Source organism: Phalacrocorax aristotelis, chromosome 8 (genome assembly GCF_949628215.1).
Source record: "Phalacrocorax aristotelis chromosome 8, bGulAri2.1, whole genome shotgun sequence".
In the NCBI taxonomy this organism is placed as follows: domain Eukaryota; kingdom Metazoa; phylum Chordata; class Aves; order Suliformes; family Phalacrocoracidae; genus Phalacrocorax; species Phalacrocorax aristotelis.
This window is the reverse complement of record NC_134283.1, coordinates 33,276,305-33,292,515: the sequence shown is the minus strand read 5'-3', so window position 1 is coordinate 33,292,515 and position 16,211 is coordinate 33,276,305. Positions and strand designations below refer to the sequence as shown.

Here is a 16,211-nt window from a genome sequence, read left to right as displayed (position 1 = left end):
TGGCGGGGCTCCTCTGCTATTGCTTTGCGGGGAAAAGGAAAGGCATTTCCCCGCCCAGCAGCAGTTACCTGTTTACTGTTCTGGGTGGGAGTTGTTCTCCCGTGGAATAAAGTCACTGCCGACTGTGATGAGAGGGGCTAGGACATGGGCTTTGCGGATGCTCTTGCTTGCTGCTGTGTAGCATTTCCACCCGAGCTTGCTGAAGGGGTGCAAAACAGGCAGGCTGTGGTGGTGACAGTCCCCCAGGCACTATTTGCTGCTTCAACACCGTTGCTGACTGCAGATCACGCTGGTATCAGTATTTTCAAAAACAAACAAAAAAATCAGCTCCAAATTTTCCTATAGATTAGTTACCATCCATAACAGTGCTGTGCTCGTCAGCATTTGGGTTGCTCTCTCACAGAAGGAAATCGATGCCCGTTGCCACTAGAGCTATCCTGCCACCACCTCTGCCAATAGCTGTGTGATGTTTCAGAGGAGGAGCAGAGCTCACCAGTGTATAACATTTCCATCCCAGATAACGGAATCATTTCAAAACATGAAGGGTCAACTACAGGGTGTCTGCTGAACACAGTGTGCTTGATACCACCTGTATGTTTTTTATGGTGCCGTTACTGATGGGAGTGGTCGTGGACTTGTGTTCCTGGGCAGAGCAGCAGTGTGACATATGCTGGCTTGTTATGATGTTCTATCAATGAGTGCATGAGCAGCCACACCTTTACAGAAGTCCCAGAAGGCTTCTGTCCAACAAAACAAAAAAAAAATCTGTAAAGACCCGCCGTACCCAAGCCCCAATAACAAACCACCAAAGCCGAATTCTTCCACTGAATCAATACCATCCATTACGCTGGGGTGCTTGTCAACGTTTGGGTTGTTTTTTTCACAGCATGACATCAATGCCATTGCCATTTAGAGCTCTTCCAACATCACCTTTGGAAAGAGCAGAGATTCTGCTGGATCTGGTGTATGTGATATGGTCTGGGTTTTGCTTTTATTTTTATGGTGCTGTCATTGCTGGGAAGGGTCTCTGAAGGTCCAGTTGAGCCCCGAGGTGGGAAAGGAGGCTGTAGCTTTTCTGATGCAAGGCGAAAGTGGCAGAGGCATTGAGCAGGTCCTGGCCATGTCCTGATGAGAAGGGAGATCTTGAGCAGTGGGAAGACTTGTCTGAGGGAAGTGGAAGTCCTTGGGAAGACTGTGGGCCATTTGGAGATAATACAAGAATGGGAGACATTTGCTTGCCTTGAGACTGCATGTCTCAGAGTGGGGAATGGTGGTTGGCTAGAGGAAAGGATGAGGCAGGATGGGCACAGAGTGTTCCTGCCCAAGATTCTTTCCCAGGCTCCCAAGGGTGTGGAGTTGGAGGCCTTCCTGATCTTGAGATCATGTGTGGTATTGAAATGTCCACAATGTCTTTTGAGGTTAGGAGAATCAGGCACCAGAAAGGGTCCCTTGTGCTGCTGGCTGTCTCTGACGTAGGCAATGTGTTGATAAGCGGGGGTGAGCTGCAGGCTGCTGAATACTGTTTGATGAAGGTTTTCCCCTCTTCTTTTGAGAAAGGTGTTGTGGGTGTGTAGTGCTTCAATCTGCTGTCCTTGTATAGGTGTGGGCATCTATAGTAGCTTCCATCAACATTGGTTGATGTTGCCGTGATGGTTCCTTGATCCTCCTTCAGGCAGGATTTGTTAGGGCACATGATGAAGTGGGTGTAATCTTTGTGCTCTTGATTTTGCCGACTAGTGCACTAGCAGAGTCGGTGTCAGTACAGATGGCGTGTCCCCTTGTCATGATTCTCTCATTTGGTTACGTGCACGTACACAACAAACCGTCCGGAGTAGACCAACCCCTTTTTCTGTACTAGAAATTCTCTCACCCAGTTAATATGGTGAGTGTGCTTGTGCTTTGGCATTTGGTGTGTTTCCATCCAGGAATGAAATCTATCACAGAGTCCTTAAGAACTGCAATATGCACCTCCATGTTGTTTCCATCTGAGAATGCTGAAAAGGCGAAAACATGCAGGCTTCAGGCACCTGGGAAGAGGCTGCCAGATGCTGTGTGGCTTTGCAGCCTTCCATATGTTCTTTGTGCAAATTGTGAGGGAAGTAGAGGACGTGCAAAGGTCTGGGTCATGCCAAGAGAGGGGTTTGGAGCTGGGCATGTTGTTGGAGTTGAGCAATGTCTGAGTGTTTTGGCAGTGATCCTGCGAGTGGTAGTGAGTAGGGCCTGGGCTTGTGTCACTGGGAGGATGACTTTGAGCAGAGAAGAGTCTTTCCTGGTGGAAATGGAGATGCTGGGTAGAACACGTTCTGTGTCATTGAGGAAAAACTGGAGAATGTGTGCTTGGGTGTGGGGATGCTGTTTCCTGTGGTGTGGGACAGAGGATGGCAGCAGAAAACCTTGAGAACATCCCTGGCACACAACGGTGGTTCCCCGGGAGAATTCAAGACCTCCAGAATTTCTGCAAATCCTTGCACCATGTTCTTCTCTTACTGCTTGTGCAGATAACTGCCTTGTGTGCCTTTAATCACTTGGTTTTGGTGTGGAATATTGTTGGTCAAAGAGAAGCTTCTTCAAATCTGGATCATGCTGCCAGCCATCTCTGAACCTTGCTTCGTCTTGTCTCTGCTCTTAGTGTTAGTCTTGCTAGGGAGAGCAAGAAGTGGTCTCTGCATTCAGGATGCTGACAAACCTTGTGTTTCAATAGAGTGCAATGGGGTCCTTAGATGCTCTTCTCTCCTCTCACCAAAACTGCCCACCCTTTTTGCTTTTTTTTCTCTCACATTGGCAATGTGTTGTTGGTAACAGTGGGTGAGATGCAGACCGCTGAACTTTGGCAGCTGTCAGGTGGCAGACGTTATGGGTGATTTCCCATCAGTGTGGAGGATGGCTTTTCTACTCTCCTCATCTAAGTTTCCCTTTGAGTGAATGTCCTTAGCTTTCAGGTGTCCTTCCTGCTTCCCCTTTGACAGAAGTGCCTAAGGGGCTCTGTGCAGGTTTTGCAGAACATGAGTCATTTTTTTTCTGTCCAGCCTCGCCAGAAATCTGTGATAATATTAAGGGAAATTGTCCTTTAAAACCAATTTTCCTGTGCTGAAAATATCTCCCTTCTGAAGAAGGAACCAGTGATGCTACAGGTAAGTCACTCACACCTGAGGTGGATACGTTTAAAGAGAAAAGTGTACTTCTGATCCTCTTCCTAACCAGTTGTGGCATCTTTATGTTGGATTGCGCGAACGTTGCCTGGATTGTAATGCCTGTAGGTTTGGACCAGAAACCACCACTGCCTGTTCTCGTTCCTTTCCTGCTGCTTGCAGGCACAACATGAGCGTGTGGCAACAAAGACTGAGGGAGGAGTGTCCCCAGTGCGTTTCTTTGGGTGGGTGTGCTGGGCACCAAGGAGATGTTCTCAGTGAAAATGTCATGCTGCTACATTAGTGGCATGTGTTTGGCTGTGTGATGGGTGGGTTGCGATCACAAAGGAGAGGTATCCCCTGGGGGCTGAATGCGTTGTTTGAGCATTGCGTGTCTGCCTGAAAGGGAAGGGAAAATGAACTTGCCATTCCACGTGCAGGTGAAAATGCACCAGGAAGAATGGCTCTTCCTCAAGGTGTATGACGAGTGCTGAGGAGCTGTGGTTGCCCTGTGATTTTTCAGCCTTTGTGGAGGATTGTGGTGCAGGGCTGGGAGGGGTGTGAGCTCCAGAATGAGAGACTCTCCGGTGTTGTTTGGACTCTCTGGAGTGTGTTTGCACAGATGTCAAGTACCTGGGGCTTGGGCTTGTGTTTCAGTTCAAGCTGGCCAGCACTGTGAAGGACAACAAACAGGGCTTTTTAAAATATGTTAACAGCAAAAGGAGGATCAGAGACGACAACAGTCTGTGAGTTGATGAGGTTGGCCGCCTCGCAGAGAGGGATGTAGGCAAAGCAAAGATGTTTAATGTTTTGTTTGCCTGTGTCTTTAACACCGATGATGGGGCCTGGGACCCCCAGAGGCCTGTGTTGGAAGAGCGTGTCTAGGGGATTGCAACGAGGAAGGCCAAGGCCCACTTGGAACTCAATCTGGCAAGGGATGTCAAGGATAACAAGAAGGGCTTCTTCAAATACATCGGTAGGAAAAGAAAGACTGGGGAAACTGTGGGTCCGCTGCTGAAAGAGGTGGGTGCCCTGGTGATGCAGGATGCATCATGCCGAAGGCAGAGTTACTGAATGCCTTCTTTGCTTCAGCCTTTACTGCTAAGGCTGCCCCTCAGGCATCCCAGCCCCAGAGGTGAGTGAGAAAATCTGGAGAAAGGAAGGCTTCCCCTTGGTTGAGGAGGGTTGGGTTACAGATCGTTTAGGCACTGGATCCGCACAAATGATAGAATCATAGGATGGTTTAGGTTGGAAGGGACGTTTAGAGGTCATCTAGTCCAACCCCGCCTGCAGTGAGCAGGGATATCTTCAGCTAGATCAGGGTGCTGAGAGCCCTGTCCAACCTGACCTTGAGTGTTTCTAGGGATGGGGCCTTCACAGCCTCTCTGGGCAACCCATTCCAGTGTTTCACCAGCCTCAATGTAAAAATTTTTTTCCGAATATCCAGTCTAAATCTACCTTCCTTTAGTTTAAAGCCGTTACCCCTTGTCCCGTCACAATAGGCCTTGCTAAAGAGATTGCCCCCATCTTTCCTGTAGCCCCCCTCTAAGTACTGAAAGGCCACTATAACGGCTCCCTGCAGCCTTCTCTTCTCCAGGCTGAACAACCCCAACTCTCTGAGCCTGTCCACATAAGAGAGGTGCTCCAGCCCTCGAATCATTTTTGTGTCCCTCCTCTGCACCCGCTCCAACAGTTCCATGTCCTTCTTGTGCTGAGGGCTCTTGACCTGGACACAGTACTCCAGGTGTGGTCTCATCAGAGTGGAGTAGAGGGGCAGAATCACCTCCCTCGACCTGCTGGCCATGCTTCTTTTGATGCAGCCCAGGGTACGGTTGGCTTTCTGGGCTGCAAGTGCACATTGTTGGCTCATTGTCCAGCTTTTTGTTTACCAGTACCCCCAAGTCCTTCTCCTCAGGGCTGCTCTCAGTCCCTTTGTCCCCCAGCCTGTATTGCTCTCAGGGGTCGCCCTGACCCAGGTGCAGGCCTTGCACTTGGCCTTGTTGAACCACATGAGTTTCTCACAGGCCCACCTCTCCAGCTTGTCTAGGTCTCTTTGGAGAGAAATCCATGGGCCCCGATGGGATGCACAGATGAGTGCAGGGGGAGCTGGCAGCTGCTGTTGCTAAGCCACTCTCCATCACCCGTGAAAGGTCATGGAGAACAGGAGAGGTTCCTGAGGACTGGAGGGTAGCCCATGTCACTGGAGTCTTCAAAAAGGTCAGGAAGGAGGACCCAGGAACCTATAGGCCAGTCAGCCTCCCCTCCATCATGGAGAGGAAAAGAAGGTTATCAGGAGTTGTCAACATGGATTCACCAAGGGGAGATCATGCTTGATGAGCCTGAGAGCCTTCTATGATGGCATGACTGGCCAGGTAGATGAAGGGAGAGCGATGGCTGTTGTTTACCTCGACTTCAGCAAGGCTTTTGGCACTGTCTCCCATAGCATCCTCATCGGTAAGCTTAGGAAGTGTGGGTTAGGTGAGTGCACAGTGAGGTGGATTGAGAACTGTCTGAATGGCAGAACTCAGAGGGTTGTGATCAACAGCGCAGTCTGGTTGGAGCCCTGTAACTAGCGGTGTTCCCCAAGCACCTGTACCAGGTCCTGTCCTGTTCAACATATTCATCAGTGACCTAGATGAAGGGACAGAGTGTACCCTCGGCAAGTTTGCTGCTGATAAAAAAACTGGGAGGAGTGGCTGATACACCAGAAGGCTGTGCAGCCATTCAGTGAGATGTGAACAGGCTGGAGAGCTGGGCCAAGGGGAACCTCATGAAATTCAACAAGAGCAAGTGTAAGGTCCTGCACCTGGGGAGGAACAAAGACACGCACCAGCACCGGTTTGGTGTTGACCTCCTGGAAATCAGCTCTGCTGAGAAGAACCTGGGAGTGTTGATGGACAGCAAGTTGACCATGAGCCAGCTCTGTGCCCTTGTGGCCAAGAAGGCCAACAGCATGCTGGGGTGCATTAAAAGGAGTGTGGCCAGCAGGTCGAGGAAGGTTTTCCTCCCCTTCTACTCCACCCTAGTGAGGCCACATCTGGATTATTGCATCCATTTCTGGGCTCCCCAGATCAAGAAGGACAGGGAACTACTGGAGAGAGTCCAGCAGAGAGCTGCAAAGATGATCAGGGGACCAGAACACCTCTCTTGCAAGGAAAGGCTGAGAGACCTGGGTTTGTTCAGCCTGGAGAAGAGGAGACTGAGGGGGGGATCTTATACTGCTTAAAGAGTGCATGTCAAGAGGATGGGGCCAGAGTTTTTTAAGTGGAGCCCAACGACAGGACAAGGAGCAATGGGCACAAATTGGAACACAGGAAGTTTCACTTGCATATGACGAAAAACTTCTTTACTTTGAGGGTGACAGAGCAGTGGCACAGGCTGCCCAGAGAGGTTGTGGAGTCTCCTTCTCTGGCAATATTCCTAACCTGCCTGGACGCGATCTGTGCACCCTGCTCTAGGTATACCTGCTCAAGAGCGGGGTTGGATGAGATGATCTCCAGAGGTCCCTTCCAACTTCTACCATTCTGTCATTCTGTGTGATACTGTGATTATCAGGGTACACCAACACTATCTTGCAGAAGGAAGAATCAGAGAAGGGAAAGGAAAAGACAAAGAAGGAATCTGTGCAAGTAAAAAGGGAGGGAGGGAGGGAGGGAGGGAGGGAGGGAGGGAGGAAGAATAGAAGGGAAAGAAGGATGGATGGAGGGAAGGAATAGTTTATAGATGGCATTATCAGAAACGGTATTGGCCTCAGTAGAGATCGCTTGTCCCCTTTTGGTGCTTAACTCAGAGATGTGCATTTAGAGCCACATCCTTCAGCACAGGGCAGATCTGGTTTTCTATGGTACAAATTCTCCCTCACACTTGGTATCAAGAGTGTTGTTGCATTTCTGCATTTGGTGTGGTTTATTCAAAGCATAAAATCCATGTGACTTGTATTCCAAGCTGTCACAGCTCTAATCACAGAATCCTTAAGAACTCTAATGTTCGGCTATGAGATGTTTCCATCTGAGATTGCTGAAAAGGCACAAAACATTCCGGGTGAAGGTCAGGCATCTGGGAAGAGCCTGCCAGAGAGTGAGCGGCTTTGCATCCCTCCCTGTGTTCTTTGTGCCAATCATGAGGGAAGGTGAGGATGTGCAAAGGCCTGTGTCATGCCCAGCGTGGGTTTTATTGCTGGGCCATGCTGTTGTGGTGGAGCAGTGTCTGGGAACTGTAGCAGCGATCTTCTGAGTGGGCACGGAATAGGGCTTAGGTCATCCGTCATGGGGAGGGTGACGCTGAGCGTGGAAGAGCCTTGCGTGAGGAAATGGAGATGCTGTGTAGAACACAGAGTGTGTCATTGGTGAAGAACTGGAGAATGTCTGCTTAGCTGGAGACCTCATTTTGCAGGGCTTGGGATAGAGGATTCCAGTAGAAAACCTTGGGCAGATGCACGGTGGTTGTTTCCTGGGATCCTCTCAGGACCTCCAGAAGTACTGCATATCCTCACGCCTTGGTGTTCTCCATGCAATTCCTGCCAGATGTGAAGACATGCGTTGTAGGCACCTTTGATCATTTGTTTTTCACATGGAATGGTGTTGATCAAGCAGAAGGTTTTCCAAATTTTGATCACATTTGGCCACCCTTCTCTGAACATCTGCTTGGTTACTTCTCTGCTCTTAGTCTTTGTAGGGAGTAGAAAAGTGCTCTCCATATTCAACAAGTTGGCAGACCCCATGTTTCATTGAACGGAATGGGATGTTTTGGTTTTCTTCTCTCCTCTTACCAAACACTTCCTTTTTTTTTTTTTTTTTTTGTCCTTCTCTCACGTTGGCAATGTGTTGGTAACAGTGGTTGAGGTGCAGACTGCTGAATTTTGGCAGCTGTCGGGAGGTAGCAGAGCTTCAGTCGGTTGGCGATCGGTGTGGGGGATGGCATTTCCACTGTCCTGAGCTGATGTTGATGTTGAGAGAATGTCGTTAGGTTTCAGGTCTCCCTCCTTGTTGCCCTGCGATACAAGTGTATAAGGGAGCAATGCAGAGTGTCCAGTGATTTATAACCCAGTGGTTTATAATGCAGTGATGCTACAGGTAAGTCACTCACACCTAAAGAGAATGTGTTTGAGAGAGAGATGCACTGTTGTTCCTGTTTAGTTGTGGTATCTTCATCTTGGGTTGACTGAGCATTGAGTGGACTGAAAGCCAGACTCGGTGATCCTTACGGGTCCCTTCCAACTTGAAATATTCTATGACTGGACCAGCAAAGCCCCACTCTCTGCTCTCATTCCTTTCGTGCTGCTTCCAGGCGCAGTGTGAGGAAGTGGCAGCAAGGACGGATGGAGGAGGGACCCTAATGCGTTTCTCAGAGTGGATGTGTTGGATATGGAGGGGATGTTCTGAGTGATAATGCCACGGTGTTACGTTGGTGTGTTTTGAGGTGTGGCTCATGCTAATGAATGAGAAGTGTTCTGTGGGGACTGATGCCCCATGGTATGGAGGTTGTTGCTGTGTAGTTCTGGCAGAGCATGCCTGCCTGAAAGGAGAAGCAAGAGCTTGACATTCATCATGCAGGTGAAAAAGGAGGCCGGAAGAGCAGCTCTTCATCGAGGTAGATGAAGAGTGCGTGGGAGGTGTGGTTGCCCTGTGTTCTTTGAGCCTTCCTGGGGGACTGGTGTGCTGGATTGTGATGGGTTGGAGTTCCAGAGTGAAAGACTCCCCTGGGTTGTTTGGACTCATTGGAACCTTTTTTGCGCAGATGTCCAAGTACCTGGAGCTTGGCTTGTGCTTCAGAGCGAGGTGGATTCTGCTCTTGAGAGGACAGAGGCTGAAGAGTGTGGTCTTCCTTCCACAAGTAGAGGTGAAGGTGCACTCTGTCTGTCTTGCGTAGATGGGAGGAAAGCAGGAAGGTTGTTCCCCATCTGCATGGTTGGAGGGCAACAGGAAAGATGAACGAGAGGTCTTGCCAAAGGGCACGTTTGTGCTTCATGTTGAGCATGGTGTAGACATGTAGAAAATGTTTTGTTAAAAGGGAAAAGGAAGAGATAAGGATGGAAGTAGGAGACAAGGGGAGGCAAGGGTAGGGCAGGTTGGGGCAAAAAAGAAGGGAGAGAAGGAAAAGAAGGAGGAAAGAGGAAAAAGATGAAAGGAAGAGAAAGGAAGAGAGGAAGAATTAAGAAGGAGGAGAAAAAGAAGGAGGAAGGAAGAAAGAAGGAAAGAAGGAAATGGAAACAGGACTGTATGTAAAGAAAAAGGAAGGAAGGAAGGAAGGAAGGGAGGAAGGAAGAATAAAAGAATGAAGAAATGAAAGAGAAGGGAAGATGGGGAAAAGGACTGTATGCAAATGAAAAAGCAAGGAAGGAGGAAAGAGAGACAGAAGGAAGGAAGTGGAAAAAAAGGAAGGAAGAGATGATAGAGGAGATTACCAGGATGCACTGATGTTATGTCTACGTGCTGACTGGAGCTGAGAATCTCGGCTTCCTTGTTACTCAGGGACGCTGTGCCAGGCTTGATGTAAAGTGGTGAGGAAGAGGAAAGAGCTGTTGCCATAGAGCAAGTCTGTGCTGCATGGCGAACGTGGTGTAGTCGTGTACAAAATGTGTTGGTACGGGAGACAAAGAAGAGGCAAAAAGGCAGGAAGGGAAGAGGAGGAAAGGGCTGGGAAGAGAGGAGAAGTACAAAGAGGAGAAAGGAGAGGAGGAAGAAACAACAGAGAAGGAAAAGCAAACCAGAACAAAGCAAGCAATAGAGAGAACTAAGATAAAATAATAAATTAAAATTGCATGATAAATGCATGATAAACTAGCATGCACATCTTCTATCACTGTACACGGAAAGATGGTGAGAGGAAGAAATGAAGAAAGATGGAGAAAGACAGGAAGAAAGAAGCAATTATGGAAGGAAGGAAGGAAGGAAGGAAGGAAGGAAGGAAGGAAGGAAGGAAGGAAGGAAGGAAGATGACAAAGAGAGGAAAAAAAGGAAGAGACCATAGAGGAGAGTACCAGGGTGCACCAACTCTGTCTTGCAGAAGGAAGACTCAGAGAATGAAAGGAAAAAGGCAAGGAAGGAATCTGTGAAAATTAAAAGGAAGGAAAGAGGGAAGAAAAAGAATAGGAAGGAAGGAAGGACGGAAGGAAGGAAGGAAGGAAGCGATGGTAGATTACCAGCACGCAGCGACCTTAGCTCTAGCCGCTGAACAGACCTGGTCCCGACAGCCGCCCCCTTGGTTAGAGTACGGCGCTCTGGAGGTGATGCCCCGTAATTATCGGTGATGGCTCCGTCTTTGCCGGCCTCCGCCGCGGCGCCGGAGGCGACTGGTGAGCTGCGAGCGGGTGTAAAGAAGAGAGAAGGATGGCAAGAGAGGGGAAAGGTGAGAAAAGATTGGGGCACGGCAGGGCAAGAACGAAAAGGGGAATCAAGAGAGGAAAGAGAAGTCGAAGTGTTGTGAAAGGGAAAGAGAAAGAACGAGAAAAACGAAGAACGGTAACTGGAGGGAAAAAAGGCGAAAAAAAGAACGAGAAAGGAATAAGGGACCAAAATAATCCACACAACGAAGAAGCAAGTCAGCATGGAAAAAGGAATAAAAGAAGAAAGGAGAGAAAGAAAATAGAGAGAAGAAAAGTCAAGAGGAGGAAGGAAGAACAGCCGGCAGCGGAGGTGTGACGAGCGCGGGTGCGGAGGCGCGGGCGAGCGTGGGGAGCGTGTGAGGCGGCGGAGCAGCACACGGTGTCGCTGCAGGCTCAGAAACGGCGGCGGAGCGGCGAGGCGGCTCCGCCCCGGTGCGGCGGAGAGCCCGGCTGTGAGCGCGGGGGGGCGGCGCGGGGCGGGCAGGAGAGCCGGCGCGTCCGTGCGGCGGCGGGGAGCCGTGCGGGGCCCGGGCGGGTGGAGGCGGCGGCGGCGGCGGCGGCGATGGGCGTGTGGTGGGGGCCCGTGGTGCGTGTGCTGGTGCTGCAGGCGGCCTGGGCGCTGGTCGGCGGGCAGGTGCGCTACTCGGTGCCGGAGGAAGCCAAGGCCGGGACGGTGGTGGGGCGTCTGGCGCAGGACCTGGGCCTGGAGGCGGTGGATCCGGAGGCGCGGCGGCTGCGGCTGGTGGCGCAGGGCCGGCGGGCGAGCGTGGAGGTGAGCGGGGCGAGCGGGGCGCTGGTGGTGAGCTCGCGGCTGGACCGGGAGGAGCTGTGCGGGAAGAGCGCGCCGTGCGCCCTGCGCCTGGAGGTGCTGGTGGAGCGGCCGTTGCGCGTCTTCCACGTGGAGCTGGAGGTGACCGACATCAACGACAACGCCCCGCTCTTCCCCGCCGCCCGGAAAAATCTGAATTTATCAGAGAACTCCCCTCCCGGCTCTCGGTTCCCGCTGGAGGGCGCGTCGGATGCAGATATCGGAGCCAACGCGCAGCTCTCCTACACACTCAGCCCCAGCGAGCACTTTAACCTGGATTTGCAGCGCAGTGAAGAATACCGAGAATCCATGGTTTTGGTGCTCGCGAAACCGCTGGACCGGGAGGCGGTGGCTGTGCACCGGTTGGTGGTGACGGCGAGTGACGGGGGCCGGCCGCCGCTGACGGGCACGATGGAGGTGGTGATCTCGGTGCTGGACGCGAACGACAACGCGCCCCAGTTCGACCAGTCGGTGTATAAAGTGCAGCTGCCGGAGAGCGCTGGAGAGGGGTCGCTGGTGGCTCGGGTGAACGCCACGGATCCGGACGTGGGAAGCAATGCGGACGTGATGTTCTCTGCCAGCAATATATTTCCTCCAGGGCGCTTAAACCTTTTCAGTTTAAATCCGAGGACAGGCGAGATCCGACTCACGGGCGCCCTGGACTATGAAGACGTCCGTTCATACGAGATACAGATCGAAGCGACAGATGAGGGGACGCCCCCGCTGTCGGGTCACTGCAGGGTGGTGTTGGAGTTGCTGGACGTGAACGACAACGCGCCGGAGGTGTGGGTGACGTCGCTGTCGGTGCCGGTGCCGGAGGACGCGGCGGTGGGGACGGTGGTGGCGCTGCTGAGCGTGTCGGACCGGGACTCGGGGGCGAACGGTCGGGTGCGCTGCGCGGCGTGGCCGCCGTCGCCGTTCGGGCTGGTGGCGACGTTCGCGGGCTCGTACTCGCTGGTGCTGCGGGAGTCGCTGGACCGGGAGCGGGTGGCGGAGTACGAGGTGGAGGTGCGGGCGGAGGACGGCGGGGCGCCGCCGCTGCGCGCCAGCCGCGCGGTGCGGGTGCCGGTGTCGGACGTGAACGACAACGCGCCGGCGTTCGCGCAGGCCGTGTACACGGTGCTGGCGCGGGAGAACAACGCGGCGGGCGCGGAGCTGGCGCGGCTGTGGGCGCGGGACCCGGACGAGGCGGGCAACGGGCGCGTGAGCTACTCGGTGGCGGAGGGCGGCGGCGGGGGCGCGGCGGCGGTGGTCGGGGGGTGGCGCCCGGCGTCGAGCTACGTGTCGGTGGACGCGGAGAGCGGGCGGCTGTGGGCGCTGCAGCCGTTGGACTACGAGGAGGTGCAGGTGCTGCAGTTCGAGGTGCGGGCGGTGGACGCGGGGGAGCCGCCGCTGTGCGGCAACGCCACGGTGCAGGTCTTCGTGGTGGACGAGAACGACAACGCGCCGGCGCTGCTGCCGGCGGCGGGCGGCGGGCCGTGGGCCGGGGCGTCGGGCGAGGCGGCGGCGTCGGGGCCGGGCTCGGGGGCGTTGTGGGCGTGGGCGGCGTGGGGGGCGCCGGCGGGGCAGGTGGTGGCGAAGATCCGCGCGGTGGACGCGGACTCGGGCTACAACGCGTGGCTGCGCTACGAGCTGTGGGAGCCGCGGGAGAAGGGCCCGTTCCGCGTGGGGCTGTACAGCGGCGAGGTGAGCACGGCGCGAGCGCTGGAGGAGGCGGACGGCCCGCGGCAGAGGCTGGTGATCGTGGTGCGGGACCACGGGGAGCCGGCGCGCTCGGCCACGGCCACGCTGAGCGTGTCGCTGGTGGAGGGCGCCGAGGCGGCGCTGGCGGCCGCGGGCTCGTCCTCGTCCTCGTCGTCCCCGTCCTCGTCGGGGGCGGGGCTGCGGCCGGCGGCGGGCGCGGAGGGCGGCGCGGCGGCGGCGGCGGCGGCGGCGGCGACGACGAACGTGTGGCTGGTGGTGGCCATCTGCGCGGTGTCGAGCCTGTTCCTGCTGGCGGTGGTGCTGTACGGGGCGTCGCGGTGGGCGCCGCGGGCGGCCGTGCTGTCGGGGCCCGGGCCGGCGACGCTGGTGTGCGCCAGCGAAGTGGGGAGCTGGTCGTACTCGCAGCGCCAGAGCCGGAGCCTGTGCGTGGCGGACGGCGCGGGCAAGAGCGACCTGATGGTTTTCAGCCCCAACTTCCCGCCGCCGGCCGGTCCCGCGGCGAAGGAGACGCAGCCGGAGCCGCCCGCTCTCCTGGACACGGTCAGTGGCCCTGCCTTTCTCGCCTCTCGCCCCTTCCCCCTTTTTGCTAGTCTCGCCCGAGTCGCCGTTCTCGCCCGCCGCCTGGGCAGGCGGTGGTGGGAGCCGGGCTCAGCCCCGGGGCCTGCGGGCGGTGGGTGCTGGTCGGGTGCTTAGGGCTGTTAACGGGACCTTTGCACCTGCCTTCACGTCCTTGGCGGGGCCCCTCTGCTATTGCTTTGCGGGGAAAAGGAAAGGCATTTCCCCGCCCAGCAGCAGTTACCTGTTTACTGTTCTGGGTGGGAGTTGTTCTCCCGTGGAATAAAGTCACTGCCGACTGTGATGAGAGGGGCTAGGACATGGGCTTTGCGGATGCTCTTGCTTGCTGCTGTGTAGCATTTCCACCCGAGCTTGCTGAAGGGGTGCAAAACAGGCAGGCTGTGGTGGTGACAGTCCCCCAGGCACTATTTGCTGCTTCAACACCGTTGCTGACTGCAGATCACGCTGGTATCAGTATTTTCAAAAACAAACAAAAAAATCAGCTCCAAATTTTCCTATAGATTAGTTACCATCCATAACAGTGCTGTGCTCGTCAGCATTTGGGTTGCTCTCTCACAGAAGGAAATCGATGCCCGTTGCCACTAGAGCTATCCTGCCACCACCTCTGCCAATAGCTGTGTGATGTTTCAGAGGAGGAGCAGAGCTCACCAGTGTATAACATTTCCATCCCAGATAACGGAAGCATTTCAAAACATGAAGGGTCAACTACAGGGTGTCTGCTGAACACAGTGTGCTTGATACCACCTGTATGTTTTTTATGGTGCCGTTACTGATGGGAGTGGTCGTGGACTTGTGTTCCTGGGCAGAGCAGCAGTGTGACATATGCTGGCTTGTTCTGATGTTCTATCAATGAGTGCATGAGCAGCCACACCTTTACAGAAGTCCCAGAAGGCTTCTGTCCAACAAAACAAAAAAACAATCTGTAAAGACCCGCCGTACCCAAGCCCCAATAACAAACCACCAAAGCCGAATTCTTCCGCTGAATCAATACCATCCATTACGCTGGGGTGCTTGTCAACGTTTGGGTTGTTTTTTTCACAGCATGACATCAACGCCATTGCCATTTAGAGCTCTTCCAACATCACCTTTGGAAAGAGCAGAGATTCTGCTGGATCTGGTGTATGTGATATGGTCTGGGTTTTGCTTTTATTTTTATGGTGCTGTCATTGCTGGGAAGGGTCTCTGAAGGTCCAGTTGAGCCCCAAGGTGGGAAAGGAGGCTGTAGCTTTTCTGATGCAAGGCGAAAGTGGCAGAGGCATTGAGCAGGTCCTGGCCATGTCCTGATGAGAAGGGAGATCTTGAGCAGTGGGAAGACTTGTCTGAGGGAAGTGGAAGTCCTTGGGAAGACTGTGGGCCATTTGGAGATAATACAAGAATGGGAGACATTTGCTTGCCTTGAGACTGCATGTCTCAGAGTGGGGAATGGTGGTTGGCTAGAGGAAAGGATGAGGCAGGATGGGCACAGAGTGTTCCTGCCCAAGATTCTTTCCCAGGCTCCCAAGGGTGTGGAGTTGGAGGCCTTCCTGATCTTGAGATCATGTGTGGTATTGAAATGTCCACAATGTCTTTTGAGGTTAGGAGAATCAGGCACCAGAAAGGGTCCCTTGTGCTGCTGGCTGTCTCTGACGTAGGCAATGTGTTGATAAGCGGGGGTGAGCTGCAGGCTGCTGAATACTGTTTGATGAAGGTTTTCCCCTCTTCTTTTGAGAAAGGTGTTGTGGGTGTGTAGTGCTTCAATCTGCTGTCCTTGTATAGGTGTGGGCATCTATAGTAGCTTCCATCAACATTGGTTGATGTTGCCGTGATGGTTCCTTGATCCTCCTTCAGGCAGGATTTGTAAGGGCACATGATGAAGTGGGTGTAATCTTTGTGCTCTTGATTTTGCCGACTAGTGCACTAGCAGAGTCGGTGTCAGTACAGATGGCGTGTCCCCTTGTCATGATTCTCTCATTTGGTTACGTGCACGTACACAACAAACCGTCCGGAGTAGACCAACCCCTTTTTCTGTACTAGAAATTCTCTCACCCAGTTAATATGGTGAGTGTGCTTGTGCTTTGGCATTTGGTGTGTTTCCATCCAGGAATGAAATCTATCACAGAGTCCTTAAGAACTGCAATATGCACCTCCATGTTGTTTCCATCTGAGAATGCTGAAAAGGCGAAAACATGCAGGCTTCAGGCACCTGGGAAGAGGCTGCCAGATGCTGTGTGGCTTTGCAGCCTTCCATATGTTCTTTGTGCAAATTGTGAGGGAAGTAGAGGACGTGCAAAGGTCTGGGTCATGCCAAGAGAGGGGTTTGGAGCTGGGCATGTTGTTGGAGTTGAGCAATGTCTGAGTGTTTTGGCAGTGATCCTGCGAGTGGTAGTGAGTAGGGCCTGGGCTTGTGTCACTGGGAGGATGACTTTGAGCAGAGAAGAGTCTTTCCTGGTGGAAATGGAGATGCTGGGTAGAACACGTTCTGTGTCATTGAGGAAAAACTGGAGAATGTGTGCTTGGGTGTGGGGATGCTGTTTCCTGTGGTGTGGGACAGAGGATGGCAGCAGAAAACCTTGAGAACATCCCTGGCACACAATGGTGGTTCCCCGGGAGAATTCAAGACCTCCAGAATTTCTGCAAATCCTTGCACCATGTTCTTCTCTTACTGCTTGTGCAGATAACTGCCTTGTGTGCC

The 16,211-nt window shown here is 53.4% G+C and overlaps 1 protein-coding gene across 1 annotated transcript; it reads left to right on the top strand.

Annotated features, from left to right (window-relative positions):
- Positions 1-6,798: 6,798 nt before the first annotated feature.
- LOC142061373 (protocadherin alpha-2-like) lies at positions 6,799-14,527 on the top strand. The gene has a single exon (XM_075102317.1). It carries the CDS (start codon positions 11,015-11,017, stop codon positions 13,655-13,657), a length of 2,643 nt encoding a protein of 880 aa, XP_074958418.1. The 5' UTR covers positions 6,799-11,014; the 3' UTR covers positions 13,658-14,527.
- Positions 14,528-16,211: the final 1,684 nt, after the last annotated feature.